The following is a 17,001-nucleotide window of genomic DNA, read 5'->3' as shown; positions in this document are numbered from 1 at the left end:
TGTCACAGCACAGAGATAATGCACACAGTGATGTCACAGCACAGAGATAATAAACACAGTGATGTCACAGTACAGAGATAATAAACACAGTGATGTCACAGTACAGAGATAATAAACACAGTGATGTCACAGTACAGGATAATAAACACAGTGATGTCACAGTACAGGGATAATAAACACAGTGATGTCACAGTACAGAGATAATAAACACAGTGATGTCACAGTACAGGGATAATAAACACAGTGATGTCACAGTACAGGGATAATAAACACAGTGATGTCACAGTACAGGGATAATACACACAGTGATGCCACAGTACAGAGATAATAAACACAGTGATGTCACAGTACAGAGATAATAAACACAGTGATATCACAGTACAGGGATAATAAACACAGTGATGTCACAGTACAGAGATAATATACACAGTGACATCACAGTACAGAGATAAAAAACTGTGATGTCACAGTACAGAGATAAAAAACATGGTGACATCACAGTACAGGGATAATAAACAGTGATGTCACAGTACAAGTATAATAGAGTGATATAGGATAGGGATTATGCACACATTTTCTTGAAGTCAATGGAGACACAATGGAAACCATCAGTTGATAGGTGACGTAGTGTACCCATGTAGACTATGAGTATACTAACAGGCAGACACTGTGTAATGGCTTATAGTAGTATGCATGATATTCCTGCTGCAACAATATCTGTCCCAGTGAAGAACGACCTGCGCTGCAATCTTACTGAATTCTGAAAGTTACATAGACTTCTATGTATAGAAGCAAATGCAAATAATTTCCTTGGCTCTGAAGCCGACTGTATCCGCTCCCCATCTGCCGCTATAATCTAGACCATTACGCCGATCCATGGAAGGAAGGAACCAAGAGTAAAACAAGCATAAGGCAGCACGGCACCCTGCCTCTACCAGCGCAGGGCCCAGACTGACACTCTACTGCACATTCCCAACATGAAGCTTTTCTTCAATTTACATATCACACATTTTTATACTGATTAATTATTTTCTTATAAAGACAAAAATTCAACAAATGACACTGAACAGATACAAAGTATCAATCAAATATTTCTATAAAGCAAGAATACAAAAATTCTAAAACAATATATAAAATTATGCAGTAAATTAGTTTTATATATAGGCGGCAGAATAATACTACTTATATTCTTATACATAGGAGCAGTATTATAGTAGTTATATTCTTGTACACAGGAGGCAGTATTATAGTAGTTATATTCTTGTACATAGGGCAGTATTATAGTAGTTATATTCTTGTACATAGGAGCAGTATTATAGTAGTTATATTCTTGTACATAGGAGCAGTATTATAGTAGTTATATTCTTGTACATAGGAGGCAGTATTATAGTAGTTATATTCTTGTACATAGGAGCAGTATTATAGTAGTTATACTCTTGTACATAGGAGCAGTATTATAGTAGTTATATTCTTGTACATAGGAGCAGTATTATAGTAGTTATATTCTTGTACATAGGAGGCAGTATTATAGAAGTTATATTCTTGTACATAGGAGCAGTATTATAGTAGTTATATTCTTGTACATAGGAGGCAGTATTATAGTAGTAATAATCTTGTACATAAGAGCAGTTTTATAGTAGTTATATTCTTGTACATAGGAGCAGTATTATAGTAGTTATATTCTTGTACATAGGAGCAGTATCATAGTAGTTATATTCTTGTACATAGGAGCAGTATTATAGTAGTTATATTCTTGTACATAGTATGTAGTTTTATAACAGTTATATTCTTGTAAATAGGAGCAGTATTATAGTAGTTATATTCTTGTACATGGGAGGCAGTATTATAGTAGTTATATTCTTGTACATAGGAGGCAGTATTATAGTAGTTATATTCTTGTACATAGGAACAGTATTATAGTAGTTATATTCTTATACATAGGAGGCAGTATTATAGTAGTTATATTCTTATACATAGGAGCAGTATTATAGTAGATATATTCTTGTACATAGCAGCAGTATTATAATAGTTATATTCTTGTACATAGGGGCAGTATTATAGTAGTTATATTGTTGTACATAGGAGCAGTATTATAGTAGTTATATTCTTGTATATAGGGGCAGTATTATAGTAGTTATATTCTTGTACATAGTAGCAGTATTATAGTAGTTATATTCTTGTACATAGGAGCAGTATTATAGTAGTTATATTCTTGTACATAGGAGCATTATTATAGTAGTTATATTCGTGTACATAGGATGCAGTTTTATAGTAGTTATATTCTTGTACATAGGAGGCAGTATTATAGTAGTTATATTCTTATACATAGTAGCAGTATTATAGTAATGTTCTTGTACATGGGAGGCAGTATTATAATAGTTATATTCTTTTACATAGAATGCAGTATTATAGCAGTTATATTCTTGTACATAGGAGCAGTATTATAGTAGTTATATTCTTGTACAAAATATGCAGTTTTATAGTAGTTATATTCTTGTACATAGGAGCAGTATTATAGTAGTTATGTTCTTGTACATGGGAGGCAGTATTATAGTAGTTATATTATAATACATAAGTGCAGTATTATAGTAGTTATATTCTTGTATATAGGAGCAGTATTATAGTAGTTATATTGTTGTACATAGGAGGCAGTATTATAGTAGTTATATTTGTGTATATAGGAGCAGTATTATAGTAGTTATATTCCTGTACATAGGATGCAGTATTATAGTAGTTATATTCTTGTACATAGGAGCAGTATTATAGTAGTTATATTCTTGTACATAGGAGCAGTATTATAGTAGTTATATGCTTGTACATAGGAGCAGTATTATAGTAGTTATATTCCTGTACATAGGAGGCAGTATTATAGTAGTTATATTCTTGTACATAGGAGGCAGTATTATAGTAGTGATAGTTTTATATACAGTAAAGATTATTATAGTAGTTTTATTCTTATATATAGAGGGCAGTATTGTAGAGGATCAGTGATGGTCAGTTCGCAGTGTTTGCCAGCGAACACATGCGGGCTGCCATCTTTAGTAAGGTAGACTCACCCGTCTGGCGATGCACAGGTAAGCCCTTACCTGTGCCTGTGCCGGGAGGCGGTCTGAAATCAAATGCAGTCACCGGGAGCAGGCAGTTCCAAGAAGAGCCCGATGAAGGTCCCCGGAGGCTGTTCTCGGTACTGCCTGCTCCCGGTGACTGCATTTGATAAGGGCTTACCTGTGCATCGCTGGACGGGTGAGTCTACCTTACTAAAGATGGCAGCCCGAATGTGTTCGCTGGCAAACACTGCGAACTGACCATCACTGTAGAGGATATACTACTGTACTCTAATATGAACTATTATAGTAGTTAGTACTAATTTGGTAAAGTTTTCTACCAAATTTGCCAAAAGGGAAAATTAGATTTTTGTTTAAAAATTTGTTCAAATAGATTATTTATTTTCTCCCCCAACTATTTTATTTGCTCAGATATAGCACATTACTCAGCAGAAGCCAACAAGCATAACAAGTGGAAGCTCATTTCAGGGGACAGAGAATATAAATTCTAATAGTTAATAGAGATTATATGCAAAATAAAAAAAAAAATAGGTTTTTATTTGTTAGAATGAATGATTTTTCAATTTCCAACCAATTTTTTTTGAACGATTGCTGTAAGTTTGTGCAGGGAATGCTCTGCGTATATTGCTTTCTAGGAACAATGTTCCCGCTGGACCTTTTAAAAAGGCTTTTTTTCAACTATGGCGATGAAATGGTACATTGTGCATAACTGTGCAAACTAAACGTAATGTATTGATCTGTAGAAAACCCATAAATCCAAGTAAAACATCTTCAATAATGGACATCAATACTTAGATTATGTCCACCTCAATGAGCAGCTGCAGGGAAATGCAAAGTCCCGCCTTTAATACATGACTTACACAATCTCAGGTTCTCCGCCATCCATACCGTACAGCACTATCTGCACCGCCATGTTGAATACATCAAACACAGTAGTTTGAGAGCCAGGCTTCTTCTCTAGTGCACTCCCAGTAAGGCGCCTTTCACACGGGCGAGTATTCCGCGCGGATGCGATGCGTGAGTTGAACGCATTGCACCCGCACTGAATACCGACCCATACATTTCTATGGGGCTGTGCACATGAGCGGTGATTTTCACGCATCACTTATGCGTTGCGTGAAAATCGGGACAGATACCCATTTACAAAAACAGTTCAGCAGTGCGTCTGTTACATATTTTCCTCATAGCTGGTAGGGTTCAGTTTGGAGACAACTAAAATGTGCACCATTTTTATTAAAGGGGTAATCCAAAGCGCCAGCCTCTACATAACTTTGGTGCATCCACCGCCGCTTCTAAATGTAACACAGCCTAACTTTTTTACATTTAGGCCATTTCCTACGCCTAAAACAGGTGTGGAAAATGGTAAATGAGACAAGCCTGCCGGCCCCTCCCTTTCCCCCCCACGCCCACTTTTTTAGACCTGGCATGAGTGTGGAAAAGTCACAGATTGCGGCACTTTCTCTTTAAGAAATGACCCCCATATTTCTTAAATAAATAAAAATCTAAAAAGAAATACAAAAAATTAAAACTGAATTATAAAAAAAATTATACCTACATCCTCAAGAAAAGTGAGGAGTCTTCTTTCAAAAAATGTCATGAGATGATTCTAAAATGTAAAGTCTGAACTGAGTCAACCAGCCAGACATTTTATCCTCGTTGCCATTATGGGGTTATCTTATGAATTATTTTCATACTATAAATCCAGAAATGCTATTATTAGCTGTTATAATGTGCTGTGTTTCTAGTATAAAAACACTTTTACATATATTTTCTTATTCCATGTCCCCTTTTGAGGGAGGGCCCTGGATAGAATCAGTCTCCTTTCCCCTCTGGCAGCTGACAATATAGCTCCTTCCTCCTCCCCTGTAGAATCCTCTAAGATATTCTGCCATATATATTGCAGCAGAGGCTCTGATCGTTTCCTGACAAAAAGGGGAGGTCAGAAAGCTATTTTTACTGGCTGCCTTGCAGTGAATAGAGGATCACTATGCAGAGACCTGGCTGCGGGGAGAGGGACTGACAATGTGTGTCCACCAGCAGTCTGCTCAAACACTGTGAACACCAGGTTACGCCATGCTGTGTAAAAAATTGAACATCAGGTGGCGCCATACTGTATAAGTAAACACTAGGTGGTGCTATACTATGTAAGTAACTGAACACCAGGTGGAGCCATGCTATGTAAGTAAATGAACACCAGGGGGAGCCATACAATGTAAGTTAATGAACACCAGGTGGCGTCATACTAGGTAAGTAAATGACCATTAGGTGGAGCCATACTATGTAAGTAAATGAACAGCAGGTGGAGGCATACTATGTAACATAGAAACATAGAAACATAGAATGTGTCGGCAGATAAGAACCATTTGGCCCATCTAGTCTGCCCAATATATCTGAATCCCATGAATAGTCCCTGGCCCTATCTTATATGAAGGCTGGCCTTATGCCTATCCCATGCATGCTTAAACTCCTTCACTGTATTTGCCGCTACCACTTCTGCAGGAAGGCTATTCCATGCATCCACTACTCTCTCAGTAAAGTAATACTTCCTGATATTACTTTTAAACCTTTGCCCCTCTAATTTAAAACTGTGTCCTCTTGTGGTAGTTTTTCTTCTTTTAAATATGCTCTCCTCCTTTACCGAGTTGATTCCCTTTATGTATTTAAAAGTTTCTATCATATCCCCTCTGTCTCGTCTTTCTTCCAAGCTATACATGTTAAGGTCTTTTAACCTTTCCTGGTAAGTTTTATCCTGCAATCCATGTACCAGTTTAGTAGCTCTTCTCTGAACTCTCTCTAGAGTATCTATATCCTTCTGGAGATATGGCCTCCAGTACTGCGCACAATACTCCAAGTGAGGTCTCACCAGTGTTCTGTACAGCAGCATAAGCACTTCACTCTTTCTACTGCTTATACCTCTCCCTATACATCCAAGCATTCTGCTGGCATTTCGTGCTGCTTTATTACATTGTCTTCCCACCTTTAAGTCTTCTGAAATAATTACTCCTAAATCCCTTTCCTCAGATACTGAGGTCAGGACTGTGTCAAATATTCTATATTCTGCCCTTGGGTTTTTACGCCCCAGGTGCATTATCTTGCACTTATCCACATTAAATTTCAGTTGCCAGAGTTCTGACCATTCTTCTAGTTTTCCTAAATCCTTTTCCATTTGGCGTTTCCCTCCAGGAACATCAACCCTGTTACATATCTTTGTGTCATCAGCAAAAAGACACACCTTACCATCGAGGCCTTTTCCAATATCACTTATGAAGATATTAAACAAAATTGGTCCCAGTACAGATCCCTGTGGAATCCCACTGGTAACATGACCTTGTTTTGAATGTTCTCCATTGACTACAACCCTCTGTTTCCTGTCCCTCAGCCACTGCCTAATCCACTCAACAATATGGGAGTCCATGCTCAATGACTGCAGTTTATTGATAAGTCTTCTACGTGGGACAGTGTCAAAAGCCTTACTAAAATCTAGATATGCGATGTCTACTGCACCTCCACCGTCTATTATTTTAGTCACCTAGTCAAAAAAATCTATAAGATTTGTTTGACATGATCTCCCTGAAGTAAACCCATGTTGTTTTTCATCTTGCAATCCATAGGATTTTAGATGTTCCACAATCCTATCCTTTAGTAGGGTTTCCATTAATTTGCCTACTATTGATGTCAGACTCACTGGTCTATAGTTGCTCGATTACTCCTTACTACCTTTCTTGTGAATGGGCACGACATTTGCCAATTTCCAATCTTCCGGGACGACTCCTGTTACTAATGATTGGTTAAATAAATCTGTTAACGGTTTTGCCAGCTCACCACTAAGCTCTTTTAATAATTTTGGGTGTATCTCATCAGGCCCCTGTGACTTATTTGTCTTCACTTTAGACAGCAAACTTAGAACATCTTCCTCTGTAAAGACACATGCATCAAACGATTTAATAGTCATCCTTTCTAGTGGAGGTCCTTCTCCTTCTTTTTCTTTTGTAAAAACTGAACAGAAGTATTCATTAAGGCAGTCGGCTAGCCCTTTATTCTCTTCTACATACCTCCCGTCCTTTGTTTTTAATTTAGTTATTCCTTGTTTTAATTTCCTTTTTTCATTTATATATCTGAAGAATGTCTTATCCCCTTTTTTCATAGACTGAGCTAGTTTTTCTTCTGCCTGAGCTTTAGAAGTTCTTATAACTTGCTTGGCCTCTTTCTGCCTAATCTTGTAGATTTCCTTATCTTCATTGCTCTGGGTTTTTTTATAATTACAAAATGCTAGCTTTTTATTTTTAATGATTTGGGCCACTTCTGCTGAGTAAGTAAGTATGTAAGTTAATGAACACCAGGGGGAGCCATACTATGTTAGTAAATGAACACCAGGCGTAGCCATATTATGTAAGTTAATGAACACCAGGTGGAGCCATATTATGTAAGTTAATGAACACCAGGTGGAGCCATACTATGTAAGTAAACGAACACCAGGTGGAGCCATACTATGTAAATAAATGAACACCAGGTGGAGCCATACTATGTAAGTAAATGAACACCAGGTGGAGCCATACTATGTAAGTAAATGAACACCAGGGTGAACCATACAATGTAAGTTAATGAACACCAGGGGGAGCCATACTATGTAAGTAAATGAACACCAGGTGGAGCCATACTATGTAAGTAAATGAACACCAGGGTGAACCATACAATGTAAGTTAATGAACACCAGGGGGAGCCATACTATGTAAGTTAATGAACACCAGGTGGAGCCATACTGTGTAAGTTAATGAACACCAGGTGGAGCCATACTATGTAAGTAAATGAACACCAGGTGGCGTCATACTAGGTAAGTAAATGAACACCAGGTGGCGTCATACTAGGTAAGTAACTGAACACCAGGTGGAGCCATGCTATGTAAGTAAATGAACACCAGGTGGCATCATACTAGGAAAGTAAATGACCACCAGGTCGTACCATACTATGTAAGTAAATGAACACCAGGTGGAGCCATATTATGTAAGTAAATGAACACCAGGTGGAGGCATACTATGTAAGTAAATGAACACCAGGTGGAGTCATACTATGTAAGTAAATGAACACCAGGTGGAGTCATACTATGTAAGTAAATGAACACCAGGTGGAGCCATACTATGTAAGTAAATTAACACCAGGTGGAGCCATACTATGTAAGTAAATGAACAACAGGTGGAGCCATACTATGTAAGTTAACGAACACCAGGTGGAGCCATACTATGTAAGTAAATGAACACCAGGTGGAGCCATATTATGTAAGTAAATAAACACCAGGTGGAGCCATATTATGTAAGTAAATGAACACCAGGTAGCGTCATACTAGGTAAGTAAATGACCACCAGGTCGTACCATACTATGTAAGTAAATGAACACCAGGTGGCGCCATACTATGTAAGTAAATGAACACCAGGTAGAGCCATACTATGTAAGTAAATGAACACCAGGTGGAGCCTTATTATTTAAGTAAATGAACACCAGGTGGAGCCATACTATGTAAGTTAATGAACACCAGGCTGTGCAAAATGTCATAACTCATCACTTAATCAGTTTTAATAGCATATACATAGAAAGAAAGCTTTATTTTTATCTATACAGTGAATATGACATTACTAAATACTACTAAAAACAAGTAATTATAAGAAAACCCTTTTAAATTCCTAACAGGATAAGGGTTTGTTCACACGACTGTGCCGTGTTTGCGGATCCACAAAACATGGATGTCGCCCGTGTGCCTTCAGCAATTTGCGGAACGGAACAGGCGGCCCATTGTAGAAATGCCTATTCTTGTCCGCAAAACGGACAAGAATAGGACATGACTTATAATTTTTGCGGGGCCACAGTACGGAGCAACGGATGCGGACAGCGCACAGCGCACAGAATGCTGTCCGCATTTTTTGCGGCCCCATTGAAGTGAATGGGTCCGCACCCAAGCCGCAAAAAAATGTGGCTCGGATGCGGAACAAAACCATGGTCGTGTGAATGAGGCCTAAGCCACACAGAGTGGAGGAAGGGGACAGGGCCTACGTGTTCTATAGAGTGGCTTTCAGACTGAATGTTAACTCCACGGCTTACCTCTTGGTACCAGCGAGAAGAACTTAAAATGAAAAAAATATATATTTAAGCACTAGAACCAGAAGACTATCCCAGTTTAGATTTTTGACCAGGATTAGAAAAAAATGGCTTCCAAAAACAGCGCCACACCTATCCACAGGTTGTACTTGGTATTGCAGGTCAGGCCCATTCAGTTCAATGGAACTGGGTTTCAATACTAGACACAACCCATGGAGAGGAAAAGCGCTGTTTCTGAAAGAAAGCGGTCATGTTTTTTTTAGAACCTCCAGGTTGGAAAGGACCTGCCAAGAGCCAGCTCCATTCCTTCTCATAGTTGGACTGCATCAATAGCTATCCACATATCGTGGTCCCTGATAGGTGTTAAAAGTCCATAAAACTAATTACTATTCCATCTACAGTAAAATGCTGCAATAAAAACATAAAGAAAATATATTTTGTTTTCATTCTAATCAACCTGAAACATCAATCTAAGATTATTTATGTACTTTTCTTTGCACCATTTTTTATAAATACGCCCCACAACACTTGCACTACTCCAGGCTGCCACTAGAGGAAGCAAGGAGCACTTCATTTCCTTTACTCTACATCACCCCCCAGTGGATGGTTTTCTATGCAACATACCAAATATTCACCACTAAAATCCTGGAACGTTACCTTGTGGACTGCAGCCTTAAAAGAGTCTTATAATACCACCGAGCTCTGATGTGCCTCTTTATATCTGATATATTTCAAAAAATTGGATTACAGTGCAGTTTAGCAAGTCCGGGGATGAAACATGGAGCATTTATCAAATCTTGAGTCATTGCTTTTCTCATTCCCTTGTGTCAATATTGTCTGTTGGATCGAGTGCAATAAAGCGGTCCAGCTAATGACCTGAGTAATCCATGTAGCCGGGGAGTCTGGCTGTAACCGAAAAATTAAAAATAAATTCTATTTGGGACCAAATTATCCTTATTCCTCAGTGGGGCGTCCCAGAACCTCCTCTAGATACTAATCTATAAAGCAGCAAAGTGACGCATCTCTTTGCAGCAGCCACAGATACATTTTGCAGCAGTGATTGCGGACCACGGGCGTAAATAGCGTGAAATTTTATTGTGTTCTAGTCTAAAAACTGACACAATGTTGCAGACTTTTGTATCCACTCCACAAAGCACTCGGCCCCCCTCATTCATCTCAATCAAAATCGAGCCCATGACATTTTGAACGTCTCCCCCCTGGACAGAAGCCCTCTGCATTTCTCCTCTGCTAATTTAATGATGGCTAAGACAAATTAACCCCTCACATGCCACCAAGAGTGAAGTCTGACCGTCCATGATACATGTGCATGAGCCTAAGTGCTGGGAAGTCGAGCCCAACGGAATTAGCAGAACACGCTGTATCTACAGTAATAGGATGTTCTGTAAACAACGTATCCAAAAATATCACAGGCAATAGATAGAGATGTAGCAGAGCCGGCTCTGTTTGTCAGTAGGATCTGCGGTTTTTACAGAAGGACGATGGTTAAACCTATAGCCTTATCATAATGCAGCAGCAATGAGTTAAGATGCCAAACCCGACTCTGCTACATCTGTATATGACCTGATTTCACGCCTTCCGTCTGGCTTTCACCATCAGCCTTGCAGCAAAGGTGCTCAAAGAGATATCGCAGGTATAGAATGTGTTAAGGGTTAAATACTGGGGCTCAATCGGTTAGTCTGTCTTGGGTCAAGAGAATTTATTTTTCTGTTGTCAGAAAGAAAAATCAAGACAGTTTGTGTTGCCCCCTATGACACATAATAATGGGGGAGAAGACAATTTTTGAAAGAAGTCTTTTTTTTGACTGCGGACATAGAAATTTGGATAGGTGCACTTATTTTTGGTGATTTACGGTGTCACCTGTTACTTATTAGCTGAGGCTTTTAACTTTAAACTCAAGCAGGTTCTTAGAGTATGAACTAGCTCCTAAGACGCTGCCACCACCAGAAGAGGAATCGGCTGACTTGCTAGTGACCGGTGGCTTCCCTCCTACCTCCTTGTGGGATTTCTTGGTGAACGTTGGGTTAAAGTAATACTAAACATCAGGCTAAAACAATACAAGAAGCATGGCCGAGCTGTGCCCGGAGATTGCCATAAATCGAGGACTCACCACCGAGAAGTTTTGTGCAGTGCAGTTATTCCCACTGAAGTTGCAGCTTTTTAACATCTCAGTCAACTGATGCCCAGTCCGGTTGACTATTTCCAGCATGTTAGCGGCAGGGTAAACTAAATCCGATTCTCTGTGGCCATCCCGGTCTTTCGGGGGGAGTCCGGTCAGATTGGCCAAGTGGTAAATGTCGGCATCGGAGAGAGCCGAGTGACGGAATCGGTTGATGTTACAGATGGTGACGGCTGGAAAGATCATCTCACCCATCACTTCCTCGTCCAAGGTGGTGACATGGGGGTGTTCGAGGTAATACAAGGCACACTTTGCTGCCTGGTAGAGGAAAAATAGCAAGGATGCACAGAACGCCAGTGCCCACAGGCTCTGCTTGATGCCCAGTCTACCCGTGCGGAAGATGTGCCGCAGTCCATGAAGAGTACTGGTGCTGGCAAAGCCGGCCAAGTCCCGGGTAGCGGTTGGAACCTCATCTCCGATCAAGCTTTCCCTTTCTCCTTCCTCTTTTTCCTTCTGGCTCTCATCCTCGTCTGCAAACTTGATCTTGCAGACTATCTCGATGGGCATTGGCAATCAAGTTTTTGAGAAACAGGGCTTTGGAGGGGGAGGGGGGGTTTCTTTTAAACCGGGAGCAACCCCTTCGCCCCGTTCCCCTCCGATCACTCCAGATCCACTTTTGGAAGAGGTAACGGGGGAAAAAAATTAAAAATAATAATCCTTCAGTTCTTTTTCTTTTCTTCGGTCCCTTGAAGATTTAAAAAAACGGGAATCTGGAGAATCCAAGCAATAAGAAAAGACTGATTAGAGGAAAGCAGGGCAAGAAGGAGCAGTCGGCTTGTGCGCTCCCGAGAGCTGTTCAATTCTGCACGGTCCTTCTCCGCTTTAAGGTTTCTCTCCCGGTGACTTTGCTTATCTCGGCGAGCGCAGCTGCGAGAGGGATAAAAATCTTGTCTTCTTTCCTGCTTTCTCTCCCAGCAAAGGCAGCAAGCATTTAAACAAGTGCTAAGACAATCCCCTGTCTGAGGGATGGAATGGGATCCCCATATCACAAGAGAGGAGGAGGAAGAGGAGGGGGGGGATGAATATGTGTGTGATAGAGCAATATAAATCTGAATGAAATGCCTTAAGCAGCACTGGGCAGTGAGTTGCAGGCAGGCGGGGAGAGGCGGCAGCTGACTATGTGCTCCAGTCTGATTGCCACACTTGTTTGAATAACAGTATTGGTGATTCTCGGCTCCCACTGGCGGCTGCAAGGGACGAGCCAAAATGGGACTGGTCTGTCTGCTCTCAGCTACTGGCCGGGTGCATCCTGATATCGCTGTCCTCAGTGTAGCAGGGATTGTCATAGTAAGAATGCAAATAATCCCAGCTGGAATAATGATATTAATAGTAACAGTACTAGAAATAATAGGAAACATAAGGTCACACGTTTAGGAATTGTTGCAGATTTGCAAGTGGATACAAAGTAGCAAGAAACAGGATGAGATTTGAACAAATCTTACTAAATAATTCTGCAAAAGATTCTTCAATCCGCAGCAAGTCATCTCTGTCACAGATTTATTGCGGATTTTCCGATTTTTTACATTTACAAGTTCAAACACAGTTTTTTTGGGCGCAGGTTTCAGGGTGGAAACGACCGGACAAATCTGTGCTGAAACCGCCTCCGACCGTTTTCATTTCATGCGGCTGAAGATTTTTGCCACTTGTTTTTCCAGATCATGCCAAGAATGTTCAGATCCTCTTTTTTGGGCGAGGTTAGGGAGAGTTCACGTCACTGTTTCATTTTCTGTTCTTCTGATCCGTCAAAATAAAGGGATCCTGTAAAAAAAATGGATCTTGTGTATCAGTTATGAACATTTGTCATCCCTTTGAGCCATTTCCATCTGAGATTATTATTTTTTGAGGCTACTTTCACACTAGAGTTTTTGATGGATCCGGGCTCAGCAAAAAAACCACTTCCGTTACTGATAATACAACCGTCTGCATCTGTTATGAACGGATCCGGTTGTATTATCTGTGAATACTATTGAAAGTCAGAGTTAAACGGATCCGTCCCCATTGACTTGCATTGTGGGCCAGGACGGATCCTTCTTGCTCCGCATCCCAGGACGGAAAGAAAAGCGCAGCATGCGGCTCTGAGTGCCGCCTCCGGCACCACCACTGCCCTAGGGCCTCTGTCCTGACATTTCATGGTCCCCTTCCGTTCTCCACCAATGCAGTGGTCGGTGAGGTCAACGTGTTATCACAGAGTGGCGACCATGGAAATGCCAGTATGGGTGCACCACGGAATCGGTGGGGAGTGGACACATTTCGCACTGATGTGGATTAGAGACTGTTACATATTTTACTCATATTTGCTGTGGAAAATTACTGCAGCAAATTCGACCCTTGTGAATGTCGAATTTATTTAACCCTAATAATAATTATTATAGTAATGATAATACGGATATGCATTTAAATAATACTCAAAAATATACAAATTGTAATTTATAGTTTGTCATTATTATCACCATCATCATTTTAGTTCATTATTTATTCATTAGCCAAAGCTGTTATTAATGTTAAATAATTACTATTACTTTTATTTATTTTTATTATTATTATTATTATTATTAATATTAATCATAATATTATTTACAGAGCATTTAATAATACTATGCACACAGTAATTTGCATTTCTGCTGTATCTGGATTTCGCAAAATTTTCGTTAATTTTAGGTTCACACCATATTCCACCACATTTTTAGATGCAAAAAAGATATATTGAAATACGACTTTTTCCACGCTGGTGGAAGCGCCAAAGTCATGTGGAGTTGCAGGCCTCTACATATACATAACTTTGGCGCTTCCTCCTGCAGGCCGTGCGACAGATTTAAATCTACGCCGGCTCCCTTGCTGCTATAGATTTAAGCCATTTTTCACGCCAACATTTGACGTAGAAAACACGCTCTTCCCCTCCCGTGCCATTCCACCTTTTCTCGACCTCTTGGAAAAGTGGCGTCAGCTGGGAAAAGTTGCAGATTTTGTTGCGACAAAATCTGTGACTGATGTGGCGTATATAAGTTCAGAAATGAGCCCCTATATTTCTATTTTGAGGAATCTGACACATGGTATCTACCTGCGTACTATTTGTATCCACTTAAAAACCTTTTTTTTTTTTTCTTCTTCAAGCATTAACTGCGCAGACCTAATCCCTTTGTTTGGATAATTCTGCCATGAAGTTCCCTTCTGAAACAAGGTGAACCCTAACATTTACGTTTTTTTGGGTGACCTTTTGTGAAAAGTTCTACAACCCATGTTTTTTTTTTATTAGGCAGGATGTACACGAAGGGAGAGATTTGATGAAGACTGGCGTTCCCATATGGCGGTCGGATTACCCCTTTAGTCAGTCTGTCACCAGCAACTTCCCTATCCAACTGTTTACATAGACACATAGGGGGTCATCTATGATCTGAAGTTTGCTACTGTTTTACTTACTTTTGTACATTTCCCAGTTCACGCCACTTTTCCGTCTCATTTATCACTTTCTACGTCTGTTTTTGGTATAGAAAATGGCTTAAAATCTACATCACTAGGGGAACTGGCATAGATTTGCGCAAGTCGCATGCCCAGCGCCTGGATTATGTAGAGGTTGACGCCGCTACATAACTTAGGTGCATCAAGCGCCAGTGTCGGTCTTAATAAATGACCCCAATAAGCTTTAGTTCCACTTTAGCGCGGCTTTTCTTTTCTTGATCCGAGGTTCATTTTTCGAGTTATTATTATACTCTACCCTATTGTGCAAATTAGGCATTAGGTGCAAAATGGGCATCGTTGTTGCTCTCATTGCACTTCACCACCCCTTGGCCCGGTCAATCAAAGCAGGGGCTGGCCACAGCAATTAAAAAACTAATCAGAAAACCGTACGGCCTCCATGTGCTGCGGTGCACTATCCAGCCGCGTGGCATCGCTGTGTGCACTGACAGCACTTCCACTAGGCAGAGTTATGGCTGGACGGGGGTACATCATACACTCACATACAATTATCACCATCAGTATTACTATTATTACTATTACTTTTAATTCCCATTTCCGACATAAAGTTCCAATGTTCCAAAGCGCCGAAGACACTGCTTTCATTTTATGGCTGAATTTACTGCAAATTGGTAAAGAAATCACAGCTTGTAATAAATAATTTTTAATATGGAAAATGTATGTGAAAGAGATCAGCAGTGTAATTGTGATTCTACAATGTGGCCAATAGTTACCATTAGTCTACAACTCATGTTATGCTTACAGCTGGAATGTTTCAGTCATAAATTCTCCCTTTATTAATGTTCACTGATTTACAGACTACAGAGTGAAATATCCAACATAAAATATTAGTCATTTTATAAAAAACATTACATGTCACCGACTGATCCTGAGTTACATCCTGTATTACACCCCAGAGCTGCACTCACTATTCTGCTGGTGCAGTCACTGTGTACATACATTACTTATCCTGTACTGAGCATGAGTTACATCCTGTATTATACTCCAGAGCTGCACTCACTATTCTGCTGGAGCAGTCACTGTGTACATACATTACTTATCCTGTACTGATCCTGAGTTACATCCTGTATTATACTCCAGAGCTGCACTCACTATTCTGCTGGTGCAATCACTGTGTACATACATTACTTATCCTGTACTGATCCTGGGTTACATCCTGTATAATACTCCAGAGCTGCACTCACTATTCTGCTGGTGCAGTCACTGTGTACATACATTACTTATCCTGTACTGATCCTGAGTTACATCCTGTATTATACTCCAGAGCTGCACTCACTATTCTGCTGGGGCAGTCACTGTGTACATACATTACTTATCCTGTACTGATCCCGAGTTACATCCTGTATTATACTCCAGAGCTGCACTCACTATTCTGCTGGTGCAGTCACTGTGTACATACATTACTTATCCTGTACTGATCCTGAGTTACATCCTGTATTATACTCCAGAGCTGCACTCACTATTCTGCTGGAGCAGTCACTGTGTCTATACATTACTTATCCTGTACTGATCCTGAGTTACATCCTGCATTACACCCCAGAGCTGCACTCACTATTCTGCTGGTGCAGTCACTGTGTCTATACATTACTTATCCTGTACTGATCCTGAGTTACATCCTGTATTATACTCCAGAGCTGCACTCACTATTCTGCTGGTGCAGTCACTGTGTACATACAATACATTACTTATACTGTACTGATCCTGAGTAACCTCCTGTATTATACTCCAGAGCTGCACTCACTATTCTGCTGGTGGAGTCATGTGTACATACATTACTTATCCTGTACTGATCCTGAGTTACATCCTGCATTACACCCCAGAGCTGCACTCACTATTCTGCTGGTGCAGTCACTGTGTACATACATTACATTACTTATCCTGTACTGATCCTGAGTTACATCCTGTATTATACTCCAGAGCTGCACTCACTATTCTGCTGGTGCAGTCACTGTGTACATACATTACTTATCCTGTACTGATCCTGAGTTACATCCTGTATTATACTCCAGAGCTGCACTCACTATTCTGCTGGAGCAGTCACTGTGTACATACATTACTTATCCTGTACTGATCCTGAGTTACATCCTGCATTACACCCCAGAGCTGCACTCACTATTCTGCTGGTGCAGTCACTGTGTCTATACATTACTTATCCTGTACTGATCCTGAGTTACATCC

At 40.2% G+C, this 17,001-nt stretch overlaps 1 protein-coding gene across 1 annotated transcript in view; it reads right to left on the bottom strand.

The window, feature by feature from the left end:
• The window catches only part of ASIC4 (acid sensing ion channel subunit family member 4), a 241,449-nt gene extending 229,093 nt beyond the window's left edge, over positions 1–12,356 (bottom strand). The window contains exon 1 of the mRNA XM_044303557.1: positions 11,281–12,356. Coding sequence (XP_044159492.1) covers positions 11,281–11,856 — 576 coding nt within the window. The 5' untranslated portion in view covers positions 11,857–12,356. The remainder of the gene's footprint in view (positions 1–11,280) is intronic.
• Positions 12,357–17,001: the final 4,645 nt, after the last annotated feature.

Source organism: Bufo gargarizans, chromosome 8 (genome assembly GCF_014858855.1).
Source record: "Bufo gargarizans isolate SCDJY-AF-19 chromosome 8, ASM1485885v1, whole genome shotgun sequence".
NCBI classification, from domain to species: domain Eukaryota; kingdom Metazoa; phylum Chordata; class Amphibia; order Anura; family Bufonidae; genus Bufo; species Bufo gargarizans.
This window is presented reverse-complemented; position numbering and strand designations above follow the sequence as displayed.